This window comes from Callionymus lyra, chromosome 11 (genome assembly GCF_982586985.1).
Source record: "Callionymus lyra chromosome 11, fCalLyr1.hap1.1, whole genome shotgun sequence".
Lineage (NCBI taxonomy): Eukaryota > Metazoa > Chordata > Actinopteri > Syngnathiformes > Callionymidae > Callionymus > Callionymus lyra.
The window spans coordinates 6569788-6593852 of record NC_141828.1 but is presented as its reverse complement, the minus strand read 5'-3'; the positions used below and the strand labels follow the sequence as shown (position 1 = coordinate 6593852).

Here is a 24065-nt window from a genome sequence, read left to right as displayed (position 1 = left end):
CGTCGATCTACAAACGGTGTGGATGCGTGAGAGAGCGAGCGCGGTCGCAATGTAGCTCTGCATTTTTATCCAGGTCACTGCCGCCTCAATGTTTACTTCTCCGGCATGTCTTCGTCAGCCTGGAGGAAGATCATGTCGCTGGTCCCTCAGCACCGTCATCTCACGAGCGCGGCGTTGACACTTCATGGGATCCGTGCAGCTCTGTGTGTCGCCGCCGCTCGGTGCTTGTGATCGCATCTCGATCCCGTGAGTCTTGACTGGTGTCGACATCTGCAGCTTCTCTTCAGCTCCATGATGGCGATGTTCCGGAGCTTTGTCTCGGCGAGCGCGCAGATGCGACAGCAGCAGCAGAGCAGCGGCTCAGCCTCCTCGGGAGCCGAGAGCATCGAGAGCCAGTTCTCCTGCCCCATCTGCCTGGAGGTCTACCACAAGCCCGTCAGCATCGCCAGCTGCGCGCACACGTAAAGTGGCTCTTGTTGTTTTTCTTCTGGATGATGTTGCTCTGATTCAATAACAATAACATCTCACAAGATGAGAAGAATTCACCACAGTTGTTCATGGCCTTTACCACTCTCGTTAGAGTGGATCTCAAGGCATTTATGTAATACAGTTTTAGTTCAATTATCATATTCAATTTCATTATTCCCTTTTAAGTTCTATCTATCTTGATTTATTTTTTATGAAAAATTGCTGTATTTTCTGTGGCTATTGGAAAAAACAATTTCCCGAAGGAAGACCTCCTGAGGGATCAATAAAGTTTTAACTTACCTTACCTTATCTATCCCTATTTTGAGGCATCCTGGGCAAGTTTTACCTTACCTTACCTTATCTATCCTTATTTTGAGGCATCCTAGGCTTCACTTGAAAGTGTAGTTTGATGCCAACATCAATTTTTTAAACATAAGATACACAACAATTGCTCTTATTTTTAGACACGTCGACAGTAACTTGACATGTACACACACTGTCTTTTTGTTACACAGACCGACATCTTAATAATCTTTATTGTGGGGTGTATGAGATCTTAAAGCTCACACACATTCATTCTTTTGTCCCTCTCCGCCACTGGCTGTCAAGAAGTAGTTTTGGATCTATTTTTAATCAAAAGAATGGCCACTATTTTTACTGCTGTATTTGATGAAGTTGGATGAAAGTTGTGGCATCATTAGATAAAGTCTCACCACCACAACACTTCAGAGCTGTCACTCAGACTTAGGGAAATTATTTTTATAAATCCTGAAATTAAACTAATCTCTTTCTCTGTGCAGGTTCTGTGGCGACTGTTTGCACCCGTGTCTTCAGGTGACCTCGCCTCTCTGCCCACTCTGCCGTGTGCCCTTTGACCCCAAGAAAGTGGAGAGGTCATCGAGTGTGGACAAGCAGCTGTCGTCCCACAAAGCTCCGTGCAGGGGCTGCACCAAGAAGGTACACCTTTGAGATCTGGTGTCACGTGCGTGAGAGACTCGGAGAAGATCTCATCGTAGATTATAAACGTTGACTTATTTGTCAAATGAGGGGTCAAGACTTTTGTGTTTTTCTTCTCAGGTGTCTCTCATTAAGATGAGGTCCCACATTTCGTCTTGCTCTAAAGTACAAGAACAGATAGCCAACTGCCCCAAATTTGTCCCGGTGGTTCCGACCTCTCAGCCTATTCCAAGGTACAAATCTCCAACACATTTTTTTTTAAATCTCAATATTCAATATTGTTTATCATCAACAAAGATGCTGAAGTGTGTAATGACCAACCTCAACCACTAGGAGCGCTGTCAGTTTGTTTTGGAGGACAATAAAGTATTTGTATTCTGAGGTTTTTAGGTTTTTAAAAAGGATTTTTTTATTTTCGCATTTTAGCAATATTCCGAACCGCTCCACCTTTGTGTGTCCCTTCTGTGGGGCGAGAAACCTGGACCAGCAGGAGTTGGTGAAGCACTGCATGGACAGCCACCGTAATGACCCCAATAGAGTGGTAACTAACTTTTCTGTCCCTCTCTTGAACTGTGTTTTTTTCATCACTCACATTATGTAGGTCACTTGTAAGTCTGTAAGTGTTTGGTATAGCTTTTTATTTCACTCGTTCCAGACGTTCCCAGACGTGTTGATGTATGTTTATAAATCATTTCAACTTATAAGTAATCTTGTTCTCAGTGCTGGGGTGTGTTTGTGTCTCAGGTGTGTCCTGTGTGTTCATCCATGCCGTGGGGAGACCCCAGCTACAAGAGCTCCAACTTCCTGCAGCATCTTCTCCACAGGCACAAGTTTTCCTACGACACCTTCGTTGTGAGTATCTTGAGCTCCTCCCAAACAAATCTTATTAGAACACAAGTCGTATTGATGTCATATTCAATTTGCACATTTATAGAAGGGCCATCAGAATATTGAATGCTTGAATTTCAAAATTAAAATGTCATTTTTATTATAATTTTTTATTGAGATATTGTTGTTTTAATAAGCATTGGATAATTGTAAAAATCAAATTTAATCATTTCATATTGGAAAGTTGAATTTGTATTTTTAGGAATTAAATCAAGATATTTGAATATTTTCAAAATAAAGGATTTTTTTTTTTACTCATTCTGTTTGAAACTCTAAATGCAATAATTAAAAAATGTTTCAATACCAAAAGAGTGCAAAATACTTGATTGAATTTTCAGCCAATCATGCGACGCACAGACGGTCACGTGATCTGTTCATCGTGGCGGATTCAAAAACAACGCTATTTTCTGGAGGCTCTTATTATTCCAACAATTTAATTTAAAAGACTACAAATTAGAAATATTGAATTTAGATAATGTATTCTTGAATTTTTGGAATTCTAATATCAAACTCTTTGTGTGAAACAAAATGCATACATTAAAAAAAAAAATTGTAATGGAAAGAAATAATAATAAAAAAAATAATAATAATAATTAAATGCAAAAAAACAGCGTTTCAAAATTTGAAACGTTGAAATCATCAATATCCTGACGTCACTGGTGAACGTCCACTGAGAGCTTCTGTGTCGCAGGACTACAGCATCGACGAGGAGGCGGCGCTGCAGGCGGCTCTGACGCTGTCGCTGGCTGAGAACTGACCCTCACACACCTCCCAGGTACAGACACACACCGACCCTCCCAGATCACACCAGGATCCAAAGACACGTTTGCTCGGCTGTTCCAGCTGAAGGTTCGAAGATGATTTGTGTGAGTCAGTGACCGCCGGCGTTGACACTGCCTGGACTGCACTTCTCCTGTTGGCCTTCAGGGGCGCTGATGAGTCTCAACTACATCAATGTTCTTGAATAAAGTTTTAAAGATGGTCCCGCTGAGAGTTCTCTCATGTCCACATGACGTCAGACCCACCGGCAGGTCATGTGTGGACACCTGTGATGTCACTTCCTTTAAGAGTCTGCGTTGGAGTGGATCCAGGTTGAGGCCCAAACACACAAGCCTCATGGTTATCACTTTAAAAGTATTGACTTCCTGTCACAGCTGGTGCCACAAGTATTCAACTTCCTGTACCCGTGTTTGAAATACAGCCTGACTTATGAAGTACTTCAGTGCCAAAATAATATTGAATGGTTGAATTTAACATTTGAAATGTTGAAAGTTTGAATTTTCTTTTATTGAAATCCATTTTTTGGTGAATTGAAGTTTGAATAATCCAAACTTTATTATATACTTTAATTTCTTAACCTTTTAAATTCATTGTAAAATGTTTGTGCAGTATTTCTAAATGATAAAAATGTTATTTTTATTGGAATCAATATATCCATCTCTACGTGTAAAAATGTTTCATTTACTTGTAAAGTATTTTAAACTATCATTATTAATTCAACCTTTTGATATTCAAATCATTGAAAACTTTAAGTTTCAACGTTTGAAATGTTGAATCCAACCATTCAATACTCAACAGCAGAACCCCTGGGGTTCATCCCAACAGCTCACACTTGGACATCAACTCTCCTCTGGTCCACACTGGTCTGTTTCTGATCCGACATCATGGGATGTCTGGTCGTCATGACGAGGCAGACGAACTAAATGCTGCTTATTCAACAGATTTAACTTCTCAATCTCTGGTGTTTGTGTTTCACGTCCACTGAGAGCACGAAGGACGACGGTTGATGGACGTGTCTCTGCTCTGTTGGACTCTTTCTTCTCGGACTTCATTTTTCTTCGTGTTGCGTCTGGATTTGTTGGACAGGAACTTTGAGGGTGACAGACGTCATCCCCGAGACACTTGAGTGATGATGAACTTGTGTGAAGGGACACGTTTAGAAGTGTTCTGGTCCGGATGTGAAGGGGGAACTCTTGGAGAGGGTGAGGTCCCAGCATGTGAGGTCCTCGTGGACTTCAGTGTACATATGAATTCGGGGGCGACCGTTCGTCCTGGAAGCAGGTTCCGGTTCCTGTAGCTCAGCCTGTGCGGGAACCTGAAGCTCCTAGACTTGTGGTGAGGAACACAGAGGTGCATCAACTGCTACACTTCCAGGCCAGCCGGGGTCGCAGGGTGCAGGTCAGAGGTCACCTCGGCAGGAGTAAAGACTTGGATGTGAAGCTGATCTTCACTCCAGCATGTTCTTCACACGTGACCTCCTCCTTCACACTCACACCTGCAGGAGTTCCATGATTCCTGAGGAACCACAACAACGTATGGACATGATGGATCTGCTGCCCTGTCTCCCTGGCTAGCTTGGACTAGTGCTATGACTTTTTTACAAACGGTACATATGAGATGATCCAACAGTGACCATGTCTACCAAAAGGTATCATATGGTGTGCTCTGGACTTGGACTCAAAAGGAAACCAGACTTCATCTTCAGACCTTGTGGAAGTGGCACCTCCGTCCGTCGCATGAGGCTTCCACAGAAGTATTTAAGATCACTGCTCACGTGTGACGACGACAAGGGAGTTTCACTGTCGGATTTTTTTACTCCGACATTTTGTAGCATCTTTCCTGAAATAAAGTCTAAACTGAACCAAGTTCGGTCTGTTACAATGTGTGTGTGTGTGTGTGTGTGTAAGTAAGTTAGTAAGTAATATTTATTTATATAGCGCTTTTCTAGACCAGGGTCACAAAGCGCTTAAACAATCAAAACAATACTCAAAAAAGTACATACTTTAAAGATCAAGATAATACTGAGAACAACACAGGAGTTCCAGAAAATCAAGGAAAAGCCTGAACAAATAGAAACGTCTTAAGATGTTTCTTAAAGGAGTCAGTAGATCCATCAAGTGCAAAGAGAGAGGAAGATCGTTCCAAAGCTTAGGAGCAACAGCCTGAAAAGATTTCTCTCCTCTGTGTGTGTGTGTGTGTGTGTGTGTGTGTGTGTGAGATGGTTAAGGTGGAGGTGAAGATGAAAATGAAGATGATGATGATGGTGATGGTGAAGGTGGAGATAATGATGAAGATGATGGTGATGAAGATGATGATGATGATGAAGAGGAAGATAATGGCGATGGTGATGGTGAAGGTGGAGATGATGATGATGATGAAGATGATGGTGATGAAGATGAAGATAAAGATGATGGTGATGATGATGATGATGGTGAAGATGAAAATGATGATGATGAAGATGAGGTGATGATGATGAAGATGATGATGAAGATGAAGAGGAAGATAATGGCGATGGTGAAGGTGAAGGTGGAGATGATGATGATGAAGATGATGATGATGAAGATGATGCTCATGGACACACTTCAAACACGACTGACATCAAAACTAACTCTATGACGTCGAAGCACATTCTTTCATGTTTCCCTTTTTATTTCAATGACATCAGGACATTTGACGACCTTCACCTCACGACAGTTACATATTCTCCATGGACGCCATCTTTCCTGATCCTGTGTTCCACGTGCACTATTATCAGTGAGAGAGGAGCCTGTGACCCTGGCTCCGGCAGAGGTTTGTGCAGAGAAACGTTCATTCGTGCTCAGAAGAAGTTAAGAAACTCAGTTGTTAGTGTTGTTAGTCTGACTTTAATTACTTTATTTCAACTGGAAACAGTGTTGTGTTGTTGTTTCATCTAGATTGTTGTGAGCAATAAAATACACACACATACACACACATATACACACACTAACTCTACTGGAATACACACACATTTCAATTTAAACACATTCAACAATTGTTCGCTGATAAACGTCCAGGTCATGAGCGCTGCTCACCCTCAGCTCAGACAGGAAGTGGCCACCTTGCTCTCCCAGCCCGGTCTGGGGGCGGCGACCACCTTGTACCGGGCCGGCTGCAGGACCACGCCGAACTTGCCCTCCAGGGAAGGCAGCGAGTGCCCGGGCGGCATGGAGAAGGTGAAGCGCTGCAGGATCCAAGAGAGGAAGAGGAAGAGTTCCATCTTGGCCAGAGCTTCTCCCAGACACACCCGCAGACCGGCGCCGAACGGCAGGAAGCTGGAGGACGGGTGCGAGAGGCCCGTGCCCTCGCTGTTCAGGAAGCGGCCTGCAGGGGGAGCACGTGGGTAACACAGAGTAAGTAAGTAAGTAAGTCATTTTTATTTATATAGCGCTTTTCCAGACCAGGGTCACAAAGCGCTTAAACAATCAAAACAATATTCAATAAAGTATATCATTTAAAGATCAAGATAATACTGATAACACAACAGGAGTTCCAGAAAATCAAGGAAAAGCCTGAACAAATAGAAACCGACGTAGACAAGAATCTACTATGAAAGTACATCAGTATATTGAATATTCAATGTTTAAAATGTCAAATGATTTGTTGAAAGTTTTTTCATTATTATTATTTTTTAATTATTCAATTCTGTTACTTCTGTATTAAAAGATAAGTCAGTTTTGTATTGTAAAGCTCTGTTTTTATTGAATTCAATTATTTGTATATTGAAAGGTTTTATTTGTTTTTCTAATAAATATATGTAATAAAAAGACTCAAATATATTCAAAATGAAGGATTTTTTGTAAATACATAGACTTTAATATTCTCACACTGATTATTAAAAAATAAATAAATAATAATTATATATTTTTTCGTTCGTACCCTTTTGAATTCAATATAATATGTTGGTGTATTAGTGTCACCAGACATTACCAACAGAGAACCGAGCTACTGGATCAAACTTTCAACCAATCATGTGATACGCAGATGATCATGTGACATTTTCTATATTGATTTTGTGTTTTTAAAAACTATTGTTATTAGAATATCAAACTTCTTCTTCTTCTAAAATTAAAAAAAATCATTAATTTAAAAAGAAAACTCGATTTTTGTTTATTTAATGAAAATAAATATAAATTAAGTCAACTTTTCAATATGAAAATAATTAAATTAAATTACATATTTCTTTAAAATAAAGTCACAATAACATTTCAATAAAACAAGTTTCAACATGTAAAACTCTATATTCCTCAGACACTGATCCAGTATCGCTGGTGTTCCTCACCCGGGTCGAACCGCTCCGGGTTCTTCCACTCCTTCTGGTCGTGGTGCAGCGACCACAGGTTGATGACGACTCTGGTTCCTCGTCTGACGCTGAAGTCGCCGACGCTGCCCACAGACGAGAGAGAGAGAAGCTGCAGGAACGTTCACCTGGTGGAGGACCTGAAGGACGTACCTGGTGTCGCTGAGGGCCATGTGTGGGATCAGCAGGGGGGCCACCGGGCGTATCCTCAGCACCTCCCTGATGGTGGCCTCCAGGTAGGGCAGGTGACCTCTGTCGCTCAGCTGGGGGTGTCTGTCGCGACCCACCTGCTCGTCCAGCTCCTCCTGGATCCGCTCCTGCACCTGAAGGTTCGAGATACACCGTGGTCATGTCCCTGACTCTCACAGCAGGATGGCGGACCCACCTGTGGGTGATGGAGCAGGAAGGTGATGGCCCACTTCAGCACGGTGGTGGTGGTCTCCACCCCGGCGCCGAAGATGTCGCCCACCGTCATGAGGATGTGGTCGTCGCTGAGGCCCACGGACCCGCCGCTGATCTCCTCGGTGTTGTTGTTCTCGGCGCTGCGTCGCGCTCGCAGCAGGGCGTCCAGAAGGTCGCGCTGCACGTGGTCGCTGTAGTCGGCCTGCAGGGGGCGCCACTGAGAGTTACTGGGCCGCACCGACCACGAGTCATATGAAGGTGTGGTTTCTGTATTATTCAATCCAACATGTGTCGCTTCAATTAAAACAATATTAATAAAACATGTTTTTGTTTTAATAATAAAACATAAATCCTCAAACAAATTCATCTCAATAAAAAAATGTCACTTTTTTGGGTTTGAATAATTAAAACACTTTTTAAAATTTCAATTAAAAAAACAAGAATTTAAAATGGTTTCCACTTCAATTAAGTCTTAAGATGCAGCAAGTCCCTCCTCATGACCTTGTTTTCAACTTATTACTTTATAAAATCTGGACAAACGAGAGGTTACGAGAGTCCATTATGACGTAATAATGGCTTCACTCCTCCTCCAGCCGGCTGTAATCAAACCCCGCTTTGTTTATACAATGTGTCCTTTTGAGGCGGAGACTTCCGGGATTGATGACACGTGGTGACAAACCTCAATTATTGTCCAATCACAGCAGAGTGGGTGCGGTTATGGTCAACAAGATTTAATCTCCAGAAAAACAAAGTGTTTTCAGTGGGCGGAGCTTAAGATCATTTTCTAATGTCAATATTTCAATGAAAAGAGAGTTTTGTACAAACACACACTGATGGTGATCACACATCTGTTTAAGACACTTAAATCAACGCATTAGTTGTCGTAGCAACAATATGACCCAAACCCCTTTATTCAATTGAAGATATTGTTTGGATTGAATAATAAATAAACAAATGTACTTTTATAATACTATAGCTCATAATCTATAATTAATTGTTATCGTCTGTCCATCTGTCGTCCACTTACTCAGAAAATTGTCGCAGAAAAAACACTGACTCGCCAACTGTCCACAGTCATGTGACCACGATTGAACTCTGACCTCACCTTGTGTTCGTCGTACTTCTTCTGCAGCAGTCGATCCCTGATAGAGACGCAGCGTCTCAGCAACTGCAGGTCTGAGTTAGGAAAGATCTGGAGGAGAAAATTGTCATCTGTGAGTTGTCACGGTAACGATCATCAAGTGGTCAGAGGGGGAGGGGGGGGTACTGACCTGCAGCCAGGGGAACACGTCCACCAGACTGTCCTTGGCCACCGTGTCCACGATGCCCTGGCTGTACTGCAGCATGGCCTCGAACTCGGGGTCTCCTCGAGTGTACGACGAGTTGAAGCACAGCGAGCAGATCACGTTGGTGACGGCTCGGGTCAGCTCCGGGGAGAAGTCCAGGGACAGACCCGCGGCGGCCGTGTCAGTCAGGAGGCAGCACAGAGACCCGGCTTCTGCACAGACTGAGAGAACGACAAGAACCATGAGAGACAAGTCTTTTAAATAAATCTAGAAAAGCGCCATCAGAATATTGAATGTTTAATTTAACATTTCAATTTTTTAAAATAATGTTTACATGATTTAAAATTAAATAATTAAATAAAATCATTTTTATTTTATGAGGTTGATTTTTGTTTTTTTTTAATTATTAAATTAAAAGCTTGAATATTTTTTTTTTAAATGAATGTGTTTTATTTTTACACATTTATTTTATTTATTCTAATTCCAATAATTCCAAAAATAATATCTAAATTCAATGTTTTTTTATTCAGTCTTTGAATTCAGTATAAAAATGTTGATATAATAGTGACATCAGACAAAACCAAACGAGTGCCGAGCTACTCGATCGAGTTTCAGTCGATCATGCGACGCGTTATAGAATTACATCAGAATATTGAATGGTTGAATTTATTTTTTCAAATATTGAAAGGTTGAAATAATTAAATAATATTCAATATTTGTTATATTTTAATTTCAATTATTCAATATTTGTTATATTTAAATGTCAATTATTCAATATGTGTTATATTTCAATTTCAATTATTCAATATTTGTTACATTTTTATTTTATATTTAAATACAATATAAAAAAAAAAAACTCCATACAGAACCAAACGAGTACAGAGTTACTGGATCATACTATAAACGATCAGGTGACGTCATCAGTGCAGCATCAGTTTAGATATTTTCATGACAAAGTATCAACTTTGTTTTAACGTCTGGAGTTTAAACATCTTAAACCACAATCACACGATCAATCAGTAGATTATGATGACAAAGGATTTAAACAGAAATGATAGTTCACTCTGATCCTTCACTATAAGACATTCTGTTGAAGCCCCGCCCACAACCTCTGATTGGCTCAGTGGTGTCTCGTCTTTTGGAGTCACAGGTTCGAAACCTGCTCTTGAACTTTTGTCAAGCGATGTCATGTTTTCTGTTTTTCATCTTATCTGGTGAGACTGACTCTCTATATAACGTTTGTTCTGTGAAAAAATGCAATTTTCTCAAAATAAATCCAAATAATTTCCATTTTCGTGATCGGAAAAAAAAAGATGCCAATCATTCAAAATGATTGAATTAAGTTATAAATAAATAATCTCCTGCAATTAATAAACAATAATGTTCAACATTTGAAAAGTTGAATTCAACGATTCAATCTTCTTTCATTCTCCCCTGACTCCACTCACTGATCTTCTCGATGGAGGCGGATCCTTCTCCGAACATGCTCAGCGCTCCGTGGACGATCTTCCTGTGGAACCTCCAGGTGGCGCTGTAGTCACCAAAAGCAATGTCTTTTCCGTCTCGGGTCAGGACGTCGGTGGTCACCTGGAAGAAACACAGAGCACACCTGAGCCGGAGTCTTCGGGGCAAAAAGGTCTAGACCAGCAGGAGTCACTGACAGTGCGGGGTCTCCCTGCGAAGACCTTGCCCCTCTTCAGCAGGACCTCCTTGGCGTGAACATGGTGGTTGATGACCAGCACCCGGTGCGGGCCCATCATCAGGGAGAACGTCGGCCCGTACTTCTTCTGCAGCTCCTGGAACAGAAGGTGTGGTTGAAGGGGGCTCCGGAGGCTCAGGAGGCTGCCCAGGACCGGGATCGAGGGGAGGCTGGGGGGCTCCCGGGGGTCCGGCGGGGACACCAGGTGCTTCAGGAGGAACACCATGAAGGCCAGACAGACGGCGCAGAAGACGTAGAGACACACCAGAGGAGCCATCGTCCCGACAGAGCTGCAGGAGGAGAGACAGACTTTTGTACTGAAGCTTCAATGTCACATCCTTGACTCCCCAGAGAGAGAGAGACGTGAAGATAGAGCGAGGGTCTGCTTTCACTCAAGAACAAAAGACGAATATGGAACTTGACCAGTCTGTTCAAAGGGTCAGTTCTGTGTGTGTGTGTCTTTCACACACACGACAAACCTTGAAGATTATGTTGTCATGCGAGAGTCAAAATATGAGGGAGACTCCTGACGTGAGTGAGGAGGTCAAGGTCACGGTGACGCTCTCAGATGTTTGGGTTTGTGTCTTCGTCCAAGATGTGAGAGCCGCGTCTGGAAGTGTGTACTGAGAAGTATTTCAGTACAGTATGTAGTTTTTACACACATAGAGTTTGATATTAGACAGAGACCCGGCTTCTGCACAGACTGAGAACGACAAGAACCATGAGAGACACCATCAAGTCTTTTAGAACGACATCTAGAAAAGTGCCATCAGAATATTAATTAAACATTTACATTTTTTAAAATTATGTTATGGAAGTACATCAGAATATTGAATGGTTGAATTTATTTTTTCAAATAATAAAAGGTTAAAATAATTAAAAACATTCAATATTTGTTATATTTTAATGTCAATTATTCAATATTTGTTACATTTGAATTTCAATTATTCAATATTTGTTATATTTGAATTTCAATTATTCAACATAGAGTTTGATATTCCAATCATTAAGAATACAGCGAGGAAAGTCTGGGCCTCCCTGCTGAGGCTGCTGCCCCCGCGACCCCAACCCGATAAGAAAATTAGATTTTATAAATTCAATTTAAGAATGGACGCGCCGGTGTTTCAATGTTGTCTTGTGATCATCTGAGCGCGTGATTGGCTGAAAGTTTGGCTGGAAAGATGTATAGAATATCAAACTCTCGGTGTAAAAACAATAATCTTTTAAAAACATGTTTAATTCAAGAACATAATCCATCTTTATTTTACATAATAAAAGGTTTAAAAGATGCCACGTACCAGTGTCGTTCGTCTGTTGAATGGAAAGGAAGCGTGACCATATTTTAATTTGTTAATATCCGACTGTTGACGTTTAATTCCTCACTTTTAATCAAGTGACAAAGCTTTTAAAAGACTCCAAATTGTGGATTTTCTTGGTTGGTTCAGAAACGGAAACGGTTTCTTTTGCCAATATTTTCATTGGCTTCGAGTCCACAAATATCGGAGCCTGTCGATTCTAGCAGCTCTGTGTTTAAACAGGTGCTTAAGGGGCACATTTCATGTGCGTCGAGAGGATTTTGATGGATGTTTACAACGCAATTTTCTTAGTAACACAATTATTATTGTTGATAAAACATTATATAGAGATTATTGCTCTGTTACAGAGGTGTCTTCCTAGTTTTCCACAGCGTCACCTGCAGGGGGCCCCGCCACACCTGCCCTGAGAAACCTGGGTGTTGTATTTGATAAAGACATGTCTCTTGTTCAACACTGCAGAAAACTGACCAGAAACTGTTTCCTTCAACTGAGAAAAATCTCTAAACTTAGGAAAATGTTGTCACAACATGATCTGGAGCTTGTAATCCATGCGTTTGTTTCTTCTCGTCTGGACTATTGTAACAGTTTGTTTTCATGTCTTAACAAGAAGGAGCTGTCTCGCCTGCAGTTGATTCAGAACTCTGCAGCGAGAATTCTGACCCGCTCTAGTAGAAGAACTCACATTTCTCCGATCCTTAAAACTCTTCACTGGCTTCCAGTTTCTTTCAGGATCAACTTTAAAATTCTGGTTCTTACTTTCAGAGCTATTCATGGTCAGGCTCCTCCTTACATCACTGATCTGATCCAGCCTTACACCCCAGCTCGGTCTCTGAGGTCTGTGGATCAGAATCTACTGATGGTTCCACGCACACGGCTCAGGACCAGAGGAGAGAAATCTTTTCAGGCTGTTGCTCCTAAGCTTTGGAACGATCTTCCTCTCTCTTTGCGCTTGATGGATCTACTGACTCCTTTAAGAAACATCTTAAGACGTTTCTATTTGTTCAGGCTTTTCCTTGAATTTCTCGAACTTGTTGTTCTCGGTGTTGTCTTGATCTTTGAAGTGTGTACTGTTTTGAGTATTGTTTTGATTGTTAAAGCGCTTTGTGACCCTGGTCTCGAAAAGCGCTATATAAATAAATATTACTTACTTACTTACTTACTTAATGTAGAGACGCCACTGTCACACAATACAATCTACAATTACAATTTTAGAACCAGAGGAGAGAAATCTTTTCAGACTGTTGCTCCTAAGCTTTGGAACGATCTACCTCCCTCTTTGCACTTGATGGATCTATTGACTCCTTCAAGAAACATCTTAAGACGTTTCTATTTGTTCAGGCTTTTCCTTGATTTTCTGGAACTCCTGTGTTGTTATCAGTTTTATCTTGATCTTTAAAGTATATATTTTATTGAATATTGTTTTGATTGTTTAAGTGCTTTGTGACCCTGGTCTGGAAAAGCGCTATACAAATAAAAATGACTTACTTACTTATTAATAAACATTTTATTGAATTAAATAATTAAATATAAACTAATTCAACCTTCCGATGTATTTCAATTATAACAAAAAATAATACTTAAAAACAACATTTAAATTAAAAACAACAATTGACAACCGTTCAATATTCTGATTGCAATGAATACTTTAAAATACGTCGAGAAGTAACGTTATTTCATGGTTAAATATCGCGAGAGGTGTGCTTTGCTTGTGTTTTGTGCCACCTCGCTTTCCGTAGCGTTCCACACTCACACTACGTCATGTCCTCCGCGGAGCCGCAGCCGCGGTTCGGTCAGTCAGTCAAAGGCTTGTTGTCCGACAAAGTGGGCTCGTGCAGCGGGGACGTGATCGCTCTGACCCGCCAGGTGCTGAAGGGCTCGCGCAGTCAAGAGGTAGCAACAGAACCTGGGTTCGAAAATCGAAAAATAATTTCCGCGATAGCATATTTTACGTCGCACTCACGGAAACACAACGTTTACCCTTTCAAAGTAAAAGCTAGTCCCACTGAGTTTACGCAAAAATAATAGTTTTTTGTATGGTATGGTTTTATTTTGAAAATGTTTGTTGAGGTTGTACGTGTGGGAACTTGACGATGCTAATGCTAAAAACAAATGTTTTTCTAGTTTAATTTATTATTAAAACTGTTCGCATAAACATCTTATGACGTTTTTATTTGTCCAGGCTTTTCCTTGGTTTTCTGGAACTCCTGTTGTGTTATCAGTTGTATCTTGACCTTTAAAATATATACTTTATTGAATATTGTTTTGATTGTTTAAGCGCTTTGTGACCCTGGTCTGGAAAAGCTCTACATAAATAAAAATGACTTACCTTCTTACTTACATATGACACGTACTCGAAACGGTAAAATAAATATACCTGTGTATTATATTGCTATTTATTTTCCATTTCGTTTGTATACGTTGATATTTCTCTCGAGTCTATTTCTGTTGTCATTGTTGTGATGTTTGTGCCGCAGCTTCTGGGTCAAGCTGCCAGAAACATGGTGATCCAGGAGGACGCGATCCTGCACTCGGAGGACGTGAGTATCAACTGTCAACAAAGGTCTGAGAAGCATCGACGACAACAAACTAACAGCATCTTCTCTTCAGAGTCTGAGGAAGATGTCCATCATTACGACACATCTGCAGTATCAGTGAGTCGCTCGAGATCTTCTCGCCCGAAGAAGTTCGATTCTAACGTGTGTTTCTGTCTCTCAGGCAAGAAGCCATCCAGAAGAAGTGAGTGGACACGCCTGTCAATCATCCGTCAATCATCCGTCAATCATCTGTCAATCATCCGTCAATCATCTGTCAATCATAACCACGTGTTTGTTCTCTCAGCGTGGAACACTCCAGGAACCTCCAGGACCAGCTCCGACACCTGCTCAAGTGATCGTCTCTTCCTTCAGCTGCTTTTTTTTTACATGTTTTTAAATTATCTTTGTTTGTTGGTTTCCTGTCATGTGACGTGATTTTAAAGGTTGACATGTTGACCAGACCCGGTGTTTGACTTCACGTCCTCGTCACGCGACCGTACGCGCGCACGTCCAGAAAAAACAGAACATCTTGTCGGGGATGTTCTTCTTCCTCTGTCGGCGTCGGCCCTGAGGCCCAGATAAGACCTTCTCTTATCAGCGGCTCCGAGCAGCTGCTTCACCTCGAACCCTCGTCTCTGAGGTCGCCTTTGAACCTGGTTACCAGACGTGCACGTGACGTGTTACCAGACGTGCACGTGACGCCGCCCACCTGTGCGTGACGCCCGACCTTCACCAGACACAACAAAGAGTTTAAAGCCTTTAATCACACGTGTTGGATTAAGAAGATTGTTTTAAGTTTGAATAAAAATGAAGGTCATCACGTACATTGAAAAAAATGCATATTAAAGTAACATTTCTTTATGGATATGGGTTACAATTGGAAAATGTATTTGTATTAAAATAAAAATAAAATAACTGGTAAATTAAAAATACATTGGATTTTCAATACAAAGTCCTCAAAATAAATTAAAAAATAATATATTGATACAAATAACTTAAGATTCAGAGTTAGGTGTAGTATGTGAAAATTTATTTTTAATTAATATATCAATTATAGAAGTAACTGAATTAAATGATCAGAAGATTTTTAAATTAAAAAGTTGAAAGATTAAATTTAATTAAATTGTTGTATAGTTAGAACGTTAAAATTAATGTTTAGACAAATTAACAATTTAATTTAAATTAAAATAAATGAATGATTATTTGCACTAGATTTTGTAAATTACGTTTAAAAAAAAAATGGTTAAAATAGCACGAATAATATATTTTGTAGTGTAGGGTCACGTTTAGAAATAGAACAATAATGTGAAATTGAAAAAGAAAGAACACTTTTCATATATAACAAATTATTTAATGTTTAAAAGGATTTTTTCTAATCAAGTTTTATAGTTTTATTAACAACATTCGATTCACAGTAACATGGATTTTCTCGTTCCTCGCCGACTTGTCGTTCAGTCATTTCTGCTCAAAAACAACAGATCGAATCAAACAGATTTTATTCACTGGTTCGTGCAAAAGCAACATAACAGGCTGAAAGGCCACAAGTGATGCTTACACTGTGTGTAACAGTTTTGGCAGTCGACGGACACACACACACACACACACACACACACACACACAGTAACAGCAGGTTTACAGTAACACAAATATTTGAAATGTTTCTCTTGAATCAGCAGAAAAAAGAAAAGATCCGTCGTCGTCGTCGCACATTATTCTGGAGCTAAAGTGTCAAACTTTCAGTCACAAACTTTGAAGTTTCAAGAAAAAAACTCAACATGAGTTTGCAGGTCACATGATCCCAAGGTCCAGCTTACCCCCCCATACATTCCTGGTTGACAAAGGTCAAAGGTCACCGTGTTAATTCTGAGTTTGGTTGGAAGAACGATCCACAGCAGGAGGTGAAAGATGAAAACACTGACAATGTTATCGAACCTCTGCATCATCATCATCATCATCACTCTTCTTCCTCCTCCTCTTCTTCCTCCTCCTCTTCCTCTTCCTCCTCCTCCTCCTCCTCCTCTTCCTCCTCCTCCTCCTCGTCATCATCTTCATCGTGGCAGTGGGTGATCTCCTGCGGGGCCTGAGGGTAGAAGTGTGGCGGCTGGATCTCGCTGATGGACCGGGTCAGCTGGTGCCGTTTGCCCTCCATGTCCTTCAGGTCCAGCTCGTGGCGGTTCCTCGTGGCCAGCGGCGACTCGGCGTCGAGGAGGTTGATGTGCGTGTGCTCCACCGTGGACTCGTGCGGCATCTGCGGGGACATGCGTGTCAGAGGCGTGTGAACCCACCGGGAGGTTCTGACCCGGGTCTCACCAGCACGTGTGCGGCCCGGAACAGGTAGCTGAAGGGGTAGTAGAGCAGGTTGATGAAGGAGGCGGCGTACAGGTCGGCGTAACGCATCACCTGAGACGCGAACAGAGTCTGACGGGAGCCGCTGCGGAACAGACTTCCCATCATGCCGTAGCACATGTCCATGTCGTGAGTCACTTTCTGGACACACACATGTCGACAACAGTCTTGAAGGAATTGCTACACTAGAGGTGTGTGTGTAGGTATAGAGGTGTGTGTGTGAAAGTGTGTGTGTGTGTACAGGTGTGTGTAGGTATAGAGGTTTGTGTGTGAAAGTGTGTGTGCATGTAGAGGTGTGTGTGTGTAGGTATAGAGGTGTGTGTGTGTGAAAGTGTGTGTGCGTGTAGAGGTGTGTGTGTGAAAGTGTGTGTGTGTGTAGAGGTGTGTGTGTGTGAAAGTGTGTGTGCGTGTAGAGATGTGTGTGTAGAGGTGTGTGTGTGTGTGTGTGTAGAGGTGTGTGTGTAGGTATAGAGGTGTGTGTGTGACAGTGTGTGTGCGTGTAGAGGTGTGTGTGTAGGTGTGTAGGTGTGTGTGTGAAAGTGTGTGTACAGGTGTGTGTGTAGGTATAGAGGTGTGTGTGTGAAAGTGTGTGTGCATGTAGAGGTGTGTGTGTGTAGGTATAGAGGTGTGTGTGTGTGAAAGTGTGTGTGCGTGTAGAGGTGTGTGTGTGAAAGTGTGTGTGCGTGTAGAGGTGTGTGTGTGTGAAAGTGTGTGTGCGTGTAGAGGTGTGTGTGTGTGAAAGTGTGTGTGCGTGTAGAGGTGTGTGTGTGTGAAAGTGTGTGTGTGTGTAGAGGTGTGTGTGTGTAGGTGTAGAGGTGTGTGTGTGTGAAAGTGTGTGTGTGTGTGTGTGTGTTTGTAGGTGTAGAGGTGTGTGTGTGTGTAGGTGTAGAGGTGTGTGTAGAGTTATGTGTGTGTAGGTGTAGAGGTGTGTGTGTGTGTAGGTGTAGAGGTGTGTGTAGAGTTATGTGTGTGTAGGTGTAGAGTTGTGTGTGTGTAGGTGTAGAGTTGTGTGTGTGACCTTGATCCTCCTCTGCAGGGAGCTGATGTTGGGTCTCTCGATGCTGCTGCTGTCCATGTGTCTGTGGAGAAGATGGTCAGTGTGTGTCGTCCAGAAGAAGATCATCAGTGTGTGTCGTCCAGAAGAAGATCGTCAGTGTGTGTCGTCCAGAAGAAGATCGTCAGTGTGTGTCGTCCAGAAGAAGATCGTCAGTGTGTGTCATCCAGAAGAAGATCATCAGTGTGTGTCGTCCAGAAGAAGATGGTCAGTGTGTGTCGTCCAGAAGAAGATCATCAGTGTGTGTCGTCCAGAAGAAGATGGTCAGTGTGTGTCGTCCAGAAGAAGATGGTCAGTGTGTGTCGTCCAGAAGAAGATCGTCAGTGTGTGTCGTCCAGAAGAAGATCGTCAGTGTGTGTCGTCCAGAAGAAGATCATCAGTGTGTGTCGTCCAGAAGAAGATGGTCAGTGTGTGTCGTCCAGAAGAAGATCATCAGTGTGTGTCGTCCAGAAGAAGATCGTCAGTGTGTGTCGTCCAGAAGAAGATCGTCAGTGTGTGTCGTCCAGAAGAAGATCGTCAGTGTGTGTCATCCAGAAGAAGATCATCAGTGTGTGTCGTCCAGAAGAAGATGGTCAGTGTGTGTCGTCCAGAAGAAGATCATCAGTGTGTGTCGTCCAGAAGAAGATGGTCAGTGTGTGTCGTCCAGAAGAAGATGGTCAGTGTGTGTCGTCCAGAAGAAGATCGTCAGTGTGTGTCGTCCAGAAGAAGATCGTCAGTGTGTGTCGTCCAGAAGAAGATCATCAGTGTGTGTCGTCCAGAAGAAGATGGTCAGTGTGTGTCGTCCAGAAGAAGATGGTCAGTGTGTGTCGTCCAGAAGAAGATCATCAGTGTGTGTCGTCCAGAAGAAGATCGTCAGTGTGTGTTGTCCAGAAGAAGATGGTCAGTGTGTGTCGTCCAGAAGAAGATGGTCAGTGTGTGTCGTCCAGAAGAAGATGGTCAGTGTGTGTCGTCCAGAAGAAGATCATCAGTGTGTGTCTTCCAGAAGAAGATGGTCAGTGTGTGTCGTCCAGAAGAAGATCATCAGTGTGTGTCGTCCAGAAGAAGATCGTCAGTGTGTGTCGTCCAGAAGAAGATCATCAGTGTGTGTCGTCCAGAAGAAGATGGTCAGTGTGTGTCGTCCAGAAGAAGATCGTCAGTGTGTGTCGTCCAGAAGAAGATCATCAGTGTGTGTCGTCCAGAAGAAGATGGTCAGTGTGTGTCGTCCAGAAGAAGATCATCAGTGTGTGTCGTCCAGAAGAAGATCGTCAGTGTGTGTCGTCCAGAAGAAGATGGTCAGTGTGTGTCGTCCAGAAGAAGATCATCAGTGTGTGTCGTCCAGAAGAAGATCATCAGTGTGTGTCGTCCAGAAGAAGATCGTCAGTGTGTGTCGTCCAGAAGAAGATCATCAGTGTGTGTCGTCCAGAAGAAGATCGTCAGTGTGTGTCGTCCAGAAGAAGATGGTCAGTGTGTGTCGTCCAGAAGAAGGTCATCAGTGTGTGTCGTCCAGAACCTTCTCAGCTCTACTCACCTGTAACGTTCTGCCAGGAAACAGTCCAGAGACTGAAGCTCCTCAAAAATGGCTGAAACACAAGAGGTCCGTGAGCGACGAGGTCACACACAGACTCGCTCCAGACTCACAGCTCTTGTCCGTCCACACGTGCATCTCCTGGGCCAGCTCCGGGATCACCAGGAAGGTTCTCCAGCCCTGACGCTTCTTGGACTTGAGGATGTCTCCGAAGATGTGGTCCCCGATGTAGATGATCTCCTTGCCTTTGGCCCCCAGCAGGTCGCAAACGATGTCGGACGACCCTGGAAACACGATCCGAGCTGAGGCTTCACGAACATCTGGTCCATCACAGAGTCTCCTGGTCTCTCACCTCCAGAGTAGACGATGCCGTGCTGCAGTGGACCCGTGTAGGTGCCGATCTTCAGGCGCCCGGTGCTCTTCAGACCAGAGACAGGGTTTTTAGAAATCTTCAAGGTCAACGACTCGTATGGAAGAACATCAGTGAACATCAGAATATTTGATTTAAATGATGGATTTTATGGATGTTGTTTATTAACCATTTAATTATTATTAATATAATTGTATGTTATATATATATATATATATATATATATATATATATATATGTAATAATGTTTACATTGAAATTAAATATATTTTTTTCTTCTTTTAAATAATTAAATTAAATTTTTTTTTTTTTTTTATGATAGGTTTAATTTTTTATAACCATCACATGAAGAATTTAAGAAAATGTTGTTTGTGTGTGTAAATGTGTGTGTGTAGAGGTGTGTGCGCGTAGCGGTGTGTGTGTGTAGATGCGTGTATGTGTGTGTAGAGGTGTGTGTGTGTGTGTAGATGTGTGTTTTTAGAGGTGTGTGTGTGTGCGTAGATGTGTGTTTTTAGAGGTGTGTGTGTGTGTGTAGATGTGTGTGTGTGTGTGTAGAGGTGTGTGTGTGTGTGTGTGTGTAGATGTGTGTTTTTAGAGGTGTGTGTGTGTGTGTGTAGAGGTGTGTGTGTGTGTGTAGATGTGTGTTTTAGAGGTGTGTGTGTTTGTGTGTGTAGAGGTGTGTGTGTGTATGTAGAGGTGTGTGTGTAGAGGTGTGTGTGTAGAGGTGTGTGTGTGTGGAGCGGTGTGTGTATAGAGGTGTGTGTGTGTGTGTGTAGCAGTGTGTGTAGTGGTTTGTGTGTAGAGGTTAGAAAGGAATGCGTTTCTTTACACAGATATTTTGATTAAAATAATAATAAAAAAAAAATTCAAATTATTCTCTTTTCTTTAAAAGGTTTTAAAAACTTTTAATTGTTTTTATTAAATTTCTGTATTTAAAAGTTAATTTTCTTTTTGAAAAATTTAATTTAATACATATTTTTAATTTAATTGCAAAAACTTAGGACATTCGACATTAGAAGTTTTTTGTTTTTTTTTAAGAAATGATAGTTTTAAGATAAAGAAAAAAAACAAGTTCAATATTTTCTTAACTCAGTCTTTAAAATTCAACCTAGAACTGCCGTAACGAGCTACTTGATCATGTGCTTCTTCAGCATCACATGATCACCTCCGCGTCACATGATTGGCCGACAGGTCCATCTGGTAGCTTTTGGTGTCGTCTGGTCATTTTATATTAAATTTAAAAGGCTTTAAACTAAAGAAATATTAACTGTAGAGTCAAATAAAATCAAACGTCTCACTCACAGTGTCCACCTGACGCAGCACCGTCCCCTCGCCGAAGAACAGCGGCTTGCGTGCGTCCACCAGGATCAGGTCGAAGTACGACTTCCACGGTTTGTGTGCGGTGCCAGGCTAACACAAACGCACAACGTCAGGCGAGTTCACACACACACACACCCACACCCACACCCACACCCACACACACACACACACACACACACACACACACACACACACACACACACACACACACACACACACACACACACACACAGGAGAAGGAGTGTGGAGTCACCTTCGGGCCGTGAGGGAAGTCGAACAGGTAGGTCATGATTTTCTGGAACAGAGGAGCATCAGAACCAGAAGGTCACGTGACGGCGAGCGGACGCTCACCTCCGTGTACTTGTAGTCACTGTTGGTGACCAGGAAGACCTTGGTGGACTCGTTCATGCGACTCAGCAGCAGAGGCAGCTTCGGCTGGAGGACGGAGAGAAGGTCAAGCGGCTGTTCGGACACTGGACTCTGTGAAGGTCACTCACGTCTCTGACCACGTACTTCTCCAGGTTCTCCACGGTCTTCTCCTTCAGAGAGCCCTGAGAAGAAGACAGGTGGCGATGAAGCTCGGCCGACCCCCGACCCCTGACCGAGGTCTGACCTTGAAGTGGACCCAGTCCACGGCATCCCTCACGTCCTGGAACATGCTCTTGAAGGACATGAAGAGGTCTCCGTCCTTGAAGCCGGCGAGACAGCTGGAGAAGCAAACGTCAGATCATGACGTCGACCCTACTGTGGTCATGTGACCTTCACTGGTGGACTCACCTGGTGTACCTGGAGCAGTTACTGAAGAAGTCCACCAGACACGCAAACAGGTACGTTTCTGAGGAAGTAAATCAGTGTCATCAGGAGGATCTTTTTGAAACATTTTTCATTCAATCATTTCTAGATTGAAAAGTTACAAGAGTTTGAGATTTTATTTCCAATAATTAAAAAGGATAAAAATCAAAATGTTCTAATTTGTAGGTCTTTAAAATTCAATATTAAATGTTGTTATAATAGTCATCACATCATCACATGACCGCTGCGTGTCGCATGATTGGCTACTTTCTTTTTTAACACATAGAAGTTGATATTTTTAATTACAACAATTCCACCAAAAAATTAGTCACATGATTGTCGTCATGAGTGTCGTGTGATTGGCTGAAAAACAAATAAAAAAATTAAACATTTAATTTAATTAAAAAATATTGAACTTAGATTTTTTTTTTATATTGAAATTTTATCATTTTTCATAAAATTATTAAAAAAAAGTATTAAATTAAATTGAAATATTATTTAAAAATATAGATATGTAAATAGACGTATTCAATTAAAATTGTTTAAATAAATTATTTTAAAATACATAATTAAATTGAAATGTTTTAAAAAAAAACATTTAAAAAGACTTATTAAATGAATAAAAAAATATATATATTTAAATAGACTTATTAAATTAAATCGAAATATTATTAAAATATATATATTTATATTTAAATAGATTCATTAAATTAAAATGGCATGATTGTTTTATTAAATATTAAAATATATATATATATATATATATATATATATATATATATATATAATATATATATATATATATTAAAAAATACTTATTAGATTAAATCGAAATATTATTAAAAAGTATATATTTATATTTAAAAAGTTGAATATCCTTTGAAAAAAATCAATAAAAATACTTTGTTAAAAAAAAAAAGTTTCATTAAATTTAAATGTTATAATTGTTTTATTAATAATTAGAAAAAGTATTAAAAATACTTATTAAATTAAAATGGCATAATTGCTTTATTAAATATTTAAAAATACATATTAAATTATTCAATAAAAACATTCAACTTTGTAACACAGAAATGTAATAATTTAATAAAAACAAATGGGGGAAAAACAAAAAACAAATCACAATTTGAAATTCCTTAAATATTGTGACGATGGTTCTCACCCGGCAGGTTGAAGAGTGTGTTGAGGATGTAGAATCGGTCCATGTCTCCTCGCTGGATGAACTTGTTGGGGTACATCTCCCTGATGTCGGGCCTGAGCGAACATCAAGTGACGAGAGCGTCGAGCTTCATGTTGTAACACAGTTCAAACACAGGTGGCGCCGTGCAGCCGCTCTCACCCTCTCAGGAAGTTGAAGCCGTGGACGCAGACCAGGATGTTGCCGTAGGTGTCGACCTTCAGCAGGTTCCCGTACATGGTGTCGAACACCAGACCTCTGAGGAGGCGCATGTCACCAGACATTAGCAAACGATCGCAGAGCTGCTCGATTCAACTTCCAGCCAATCATGTACGTGCAGATGATCATGTGACTAATCATTTCTATTGAAATGTTGTTGAGGTTTTTTTAAGCATTGTATTTTTAATTTAATAATTGAATCACATCATTTATATATTGACATATTAAAATTTGAATTGTCTCAAAATGAATAAAAAGAAATGTACACTCAAGTTTGTATAATAATTTAAAAGTATAATAAATGTATTCATAATTTCTTTTTGTAAAAAATAATATAAAACGTTGGTATAAAAGTGTCACCAGACATTACCAAACGATCACAGAGCTGCTTGATGTGGATTTTTTTAAGTATTGTATTTTTAATTGAATCACATAATTTATATATTTAAAGATTACATTTTTGGGAGTTTTTTTCAATAATTTAATTACAATTTGAATTTTTTCAAAATGAATAAAAAAAATATATACACACAAGTTTTGTGTTGTAATTACAATAATTAAAAAGTAAAATAAATGTATTTATTATTTTTTGCATTCATCGCCTTGTAAAAAAGAATATAAAACGTTGGTATAAA

General features: G+C 40.9%; 4 protein-coding genes across 5 annotated transcripts in view; 2 read left to right on the top strand and 2 right to left on the bottom strand.

The window, feature by feature from the left end:
• The first annotated feature begins 87 nt into the window (after positions 1-87).
• On the top strand, positions 88-3295 carry rnf166 (ring finger protein 166). Its single transcript, XM_087802109.1, has 6 exons — positions 88-461; positions 1269-1425; positions 1546-1658; positions 1852-1966; positions 2170-2277; positions 3005-3295. Exons 1-6 carry the CDS (start codon positions 292-294, stop codon positions 3068-3070), a joined length of 729 nt encoding a protein of 242 aa, XP_087658235.1. The 5' UTR covers positions 88-291; the 3' UTR covers positions 3071-3295.
• A 2449-nt stretch (positions 3296-5744) lies between these two features.
• cyp17a1 (cytochrome P450, family 17, subfamily A, polypeptide 1) lies at positions 5745-11090 on the bottom strand. Its single transcript, XM_087802287.1, has 8 exons — positions 10761-11090; positions 10548-10686; positions 9085-9320; positions 8919-9005; positions 7797-8015; positions 7565-7734; positions 7394-7497; positions 5745-6435 (listed from the first exon to the last, which is right to left on the bottom strand). Exons 1-8 carry the CDS (start codon positions 11073-11075, stop codon positions 6149-6151), a joined length of 1557 nt encoding a protein of 518 aa, XP_087658413.1. The 5' UTR covers positions 11076-11090; the 3' UTR covers positions 5745-6148.
• Positions 11091-13872: 2782 nt separating this feature from the next.
• borcs7 (BLOC-1 related complex subunit 7) lies at positions 13873-15109 on the top strand. The gene is made up of 5 exons (XM_087802783.1): positions 13873-14004; positions 14589-14651; positions 14722-14765; positions 14830-14850; positions 14953-15109. The coding sequence occupies exons 1-5, from the start codon at positions 13873-13875 to the stop codon at positions 15002-15004; spliced, it is 312 nt and encodes a 103-aa protein (XP_087658909.1). The 3' UTR covers positions 15005-15109.
• Positions 15110-15981: 872 nt separating this feature from the next.
• Positions 15982-24065, bottom strand: part of nt5c2a (5'-nucleotidase, cytosolic IIa) — a 19392-nt gene continuing 11308 nt past the window's right edge. For both annotated transcript variants that reach the window (XM_087802178.1, XM_087802179.1), the window contains exons 5-18: positions 23374-23469; positions 23197-23288; positions 22020-22077; positions 21856-21949; positions 21740-21793; positions 21594-21677; positions 21496-21537; positions 21225-21332; positions 19905-19971; positions 19666-19836; positions 19556-19607; positions 18013-18073; positions 16959-17135; positions 15982-16896 (exon numbers count right to left, since the gene is read on the bottom strand). In XM_087802178.1, coding sequence (XP_087658304.1) covers positions 16603-16896; positions 16959-17135; positions 18013-18073; positions 19556-19607; positions 19666-19836; positions 19905-19971; positions 21225-21332; positions 21496-21537; positions 21594-21677; positions 21740-21793; positions 21856-21949; positions 22020-22077; positions 23197-23288; positions 23374-23469 — 1450 coding nt within the window. In that variant the 3' untranslated portion in view covers positions 15982-16602. The remainder of the gene's footprint in view (positions 16897-16958; positions 17136-18012; positions 18074-19555; positions 19608-19665; positions 19837-19904; positions 19972-21224; positions 21333-21495; positions 21538-21593; positions 21678-21739; positions 21794-21855; positions 21950-22019; positions 22078-23196; positions 23289-23373; positions 23470-24065) is intronic.

Excerpts from the sequence above, each read along its gene's own strand:
- rnf166 (XM_087802109.1), top strand. The coding sequence starts at position 292 with ATGATGGCGATGTTCCGGAGCTTTGTCTCGGCGAGCGCGCAGATGCGA. Across the intron at positions 1,967-2,169 it reads GTAATGACCCCAATAGAGTG|GTGTGTCCTGTGTGTTCATC; the intron begins GTAACTAACTTT and ends TTTGTGTCTCAG. Across the intron at positions 2,278-3,004 it reads TTTCCTACGACACCTTCGTT|GACTACAGCATCGACGAGGA; the intron begins GTGAGTATCTTG and ends TCTGTGTCGCAG.
- borcs7 (XM_087802783.1), top strand. The coding sequence starts at position 13,873 with ATGTCCTCCGCGGAGCCGCAGCCGCGGTTCGGTCAGTCAGTCAAAGGC. Across the intron at positions 14,766-14,829 it reads ACGACACATCTGCAGTATCA|GCAAGAAGCCATCCAGAAGA; the intron begins GTGAGTCGCTCG and ends TCTGTCTCTCAG. Across the intron at positions 14,851-14,952 it reads CAAGAAGCCATCCAGAAGAA|CGTGGAACACTCCAGGAACC; the intron begins GTGAGTGGACAC and ends TTGTTCTCTCAG.
- cyp17a1 (XM_087802287.1), bottom strand. The coding sequence starts at position 11,075 with ATGGCTCCTCTGGTGTGTCTCTACGTCTTCTGCGCCGTCTGTCTGGCC. Across the intron at positions 7,735-7,796 it reads TCCTGCTCCATCACCCACAG|GTGCAGGAGCGGATCCAGGA; the intron begins GTGGGTCCGCCA and ends TCGAACCTTCAG. Across the intron at positions 6,436-7,393 it reads CCCGGAGCGGTTCGACCCGG|GCCGCTTCCTGAACAGCGAG; the intron begins GTGAGGAACACC and ends CTCCCCCTGCAG.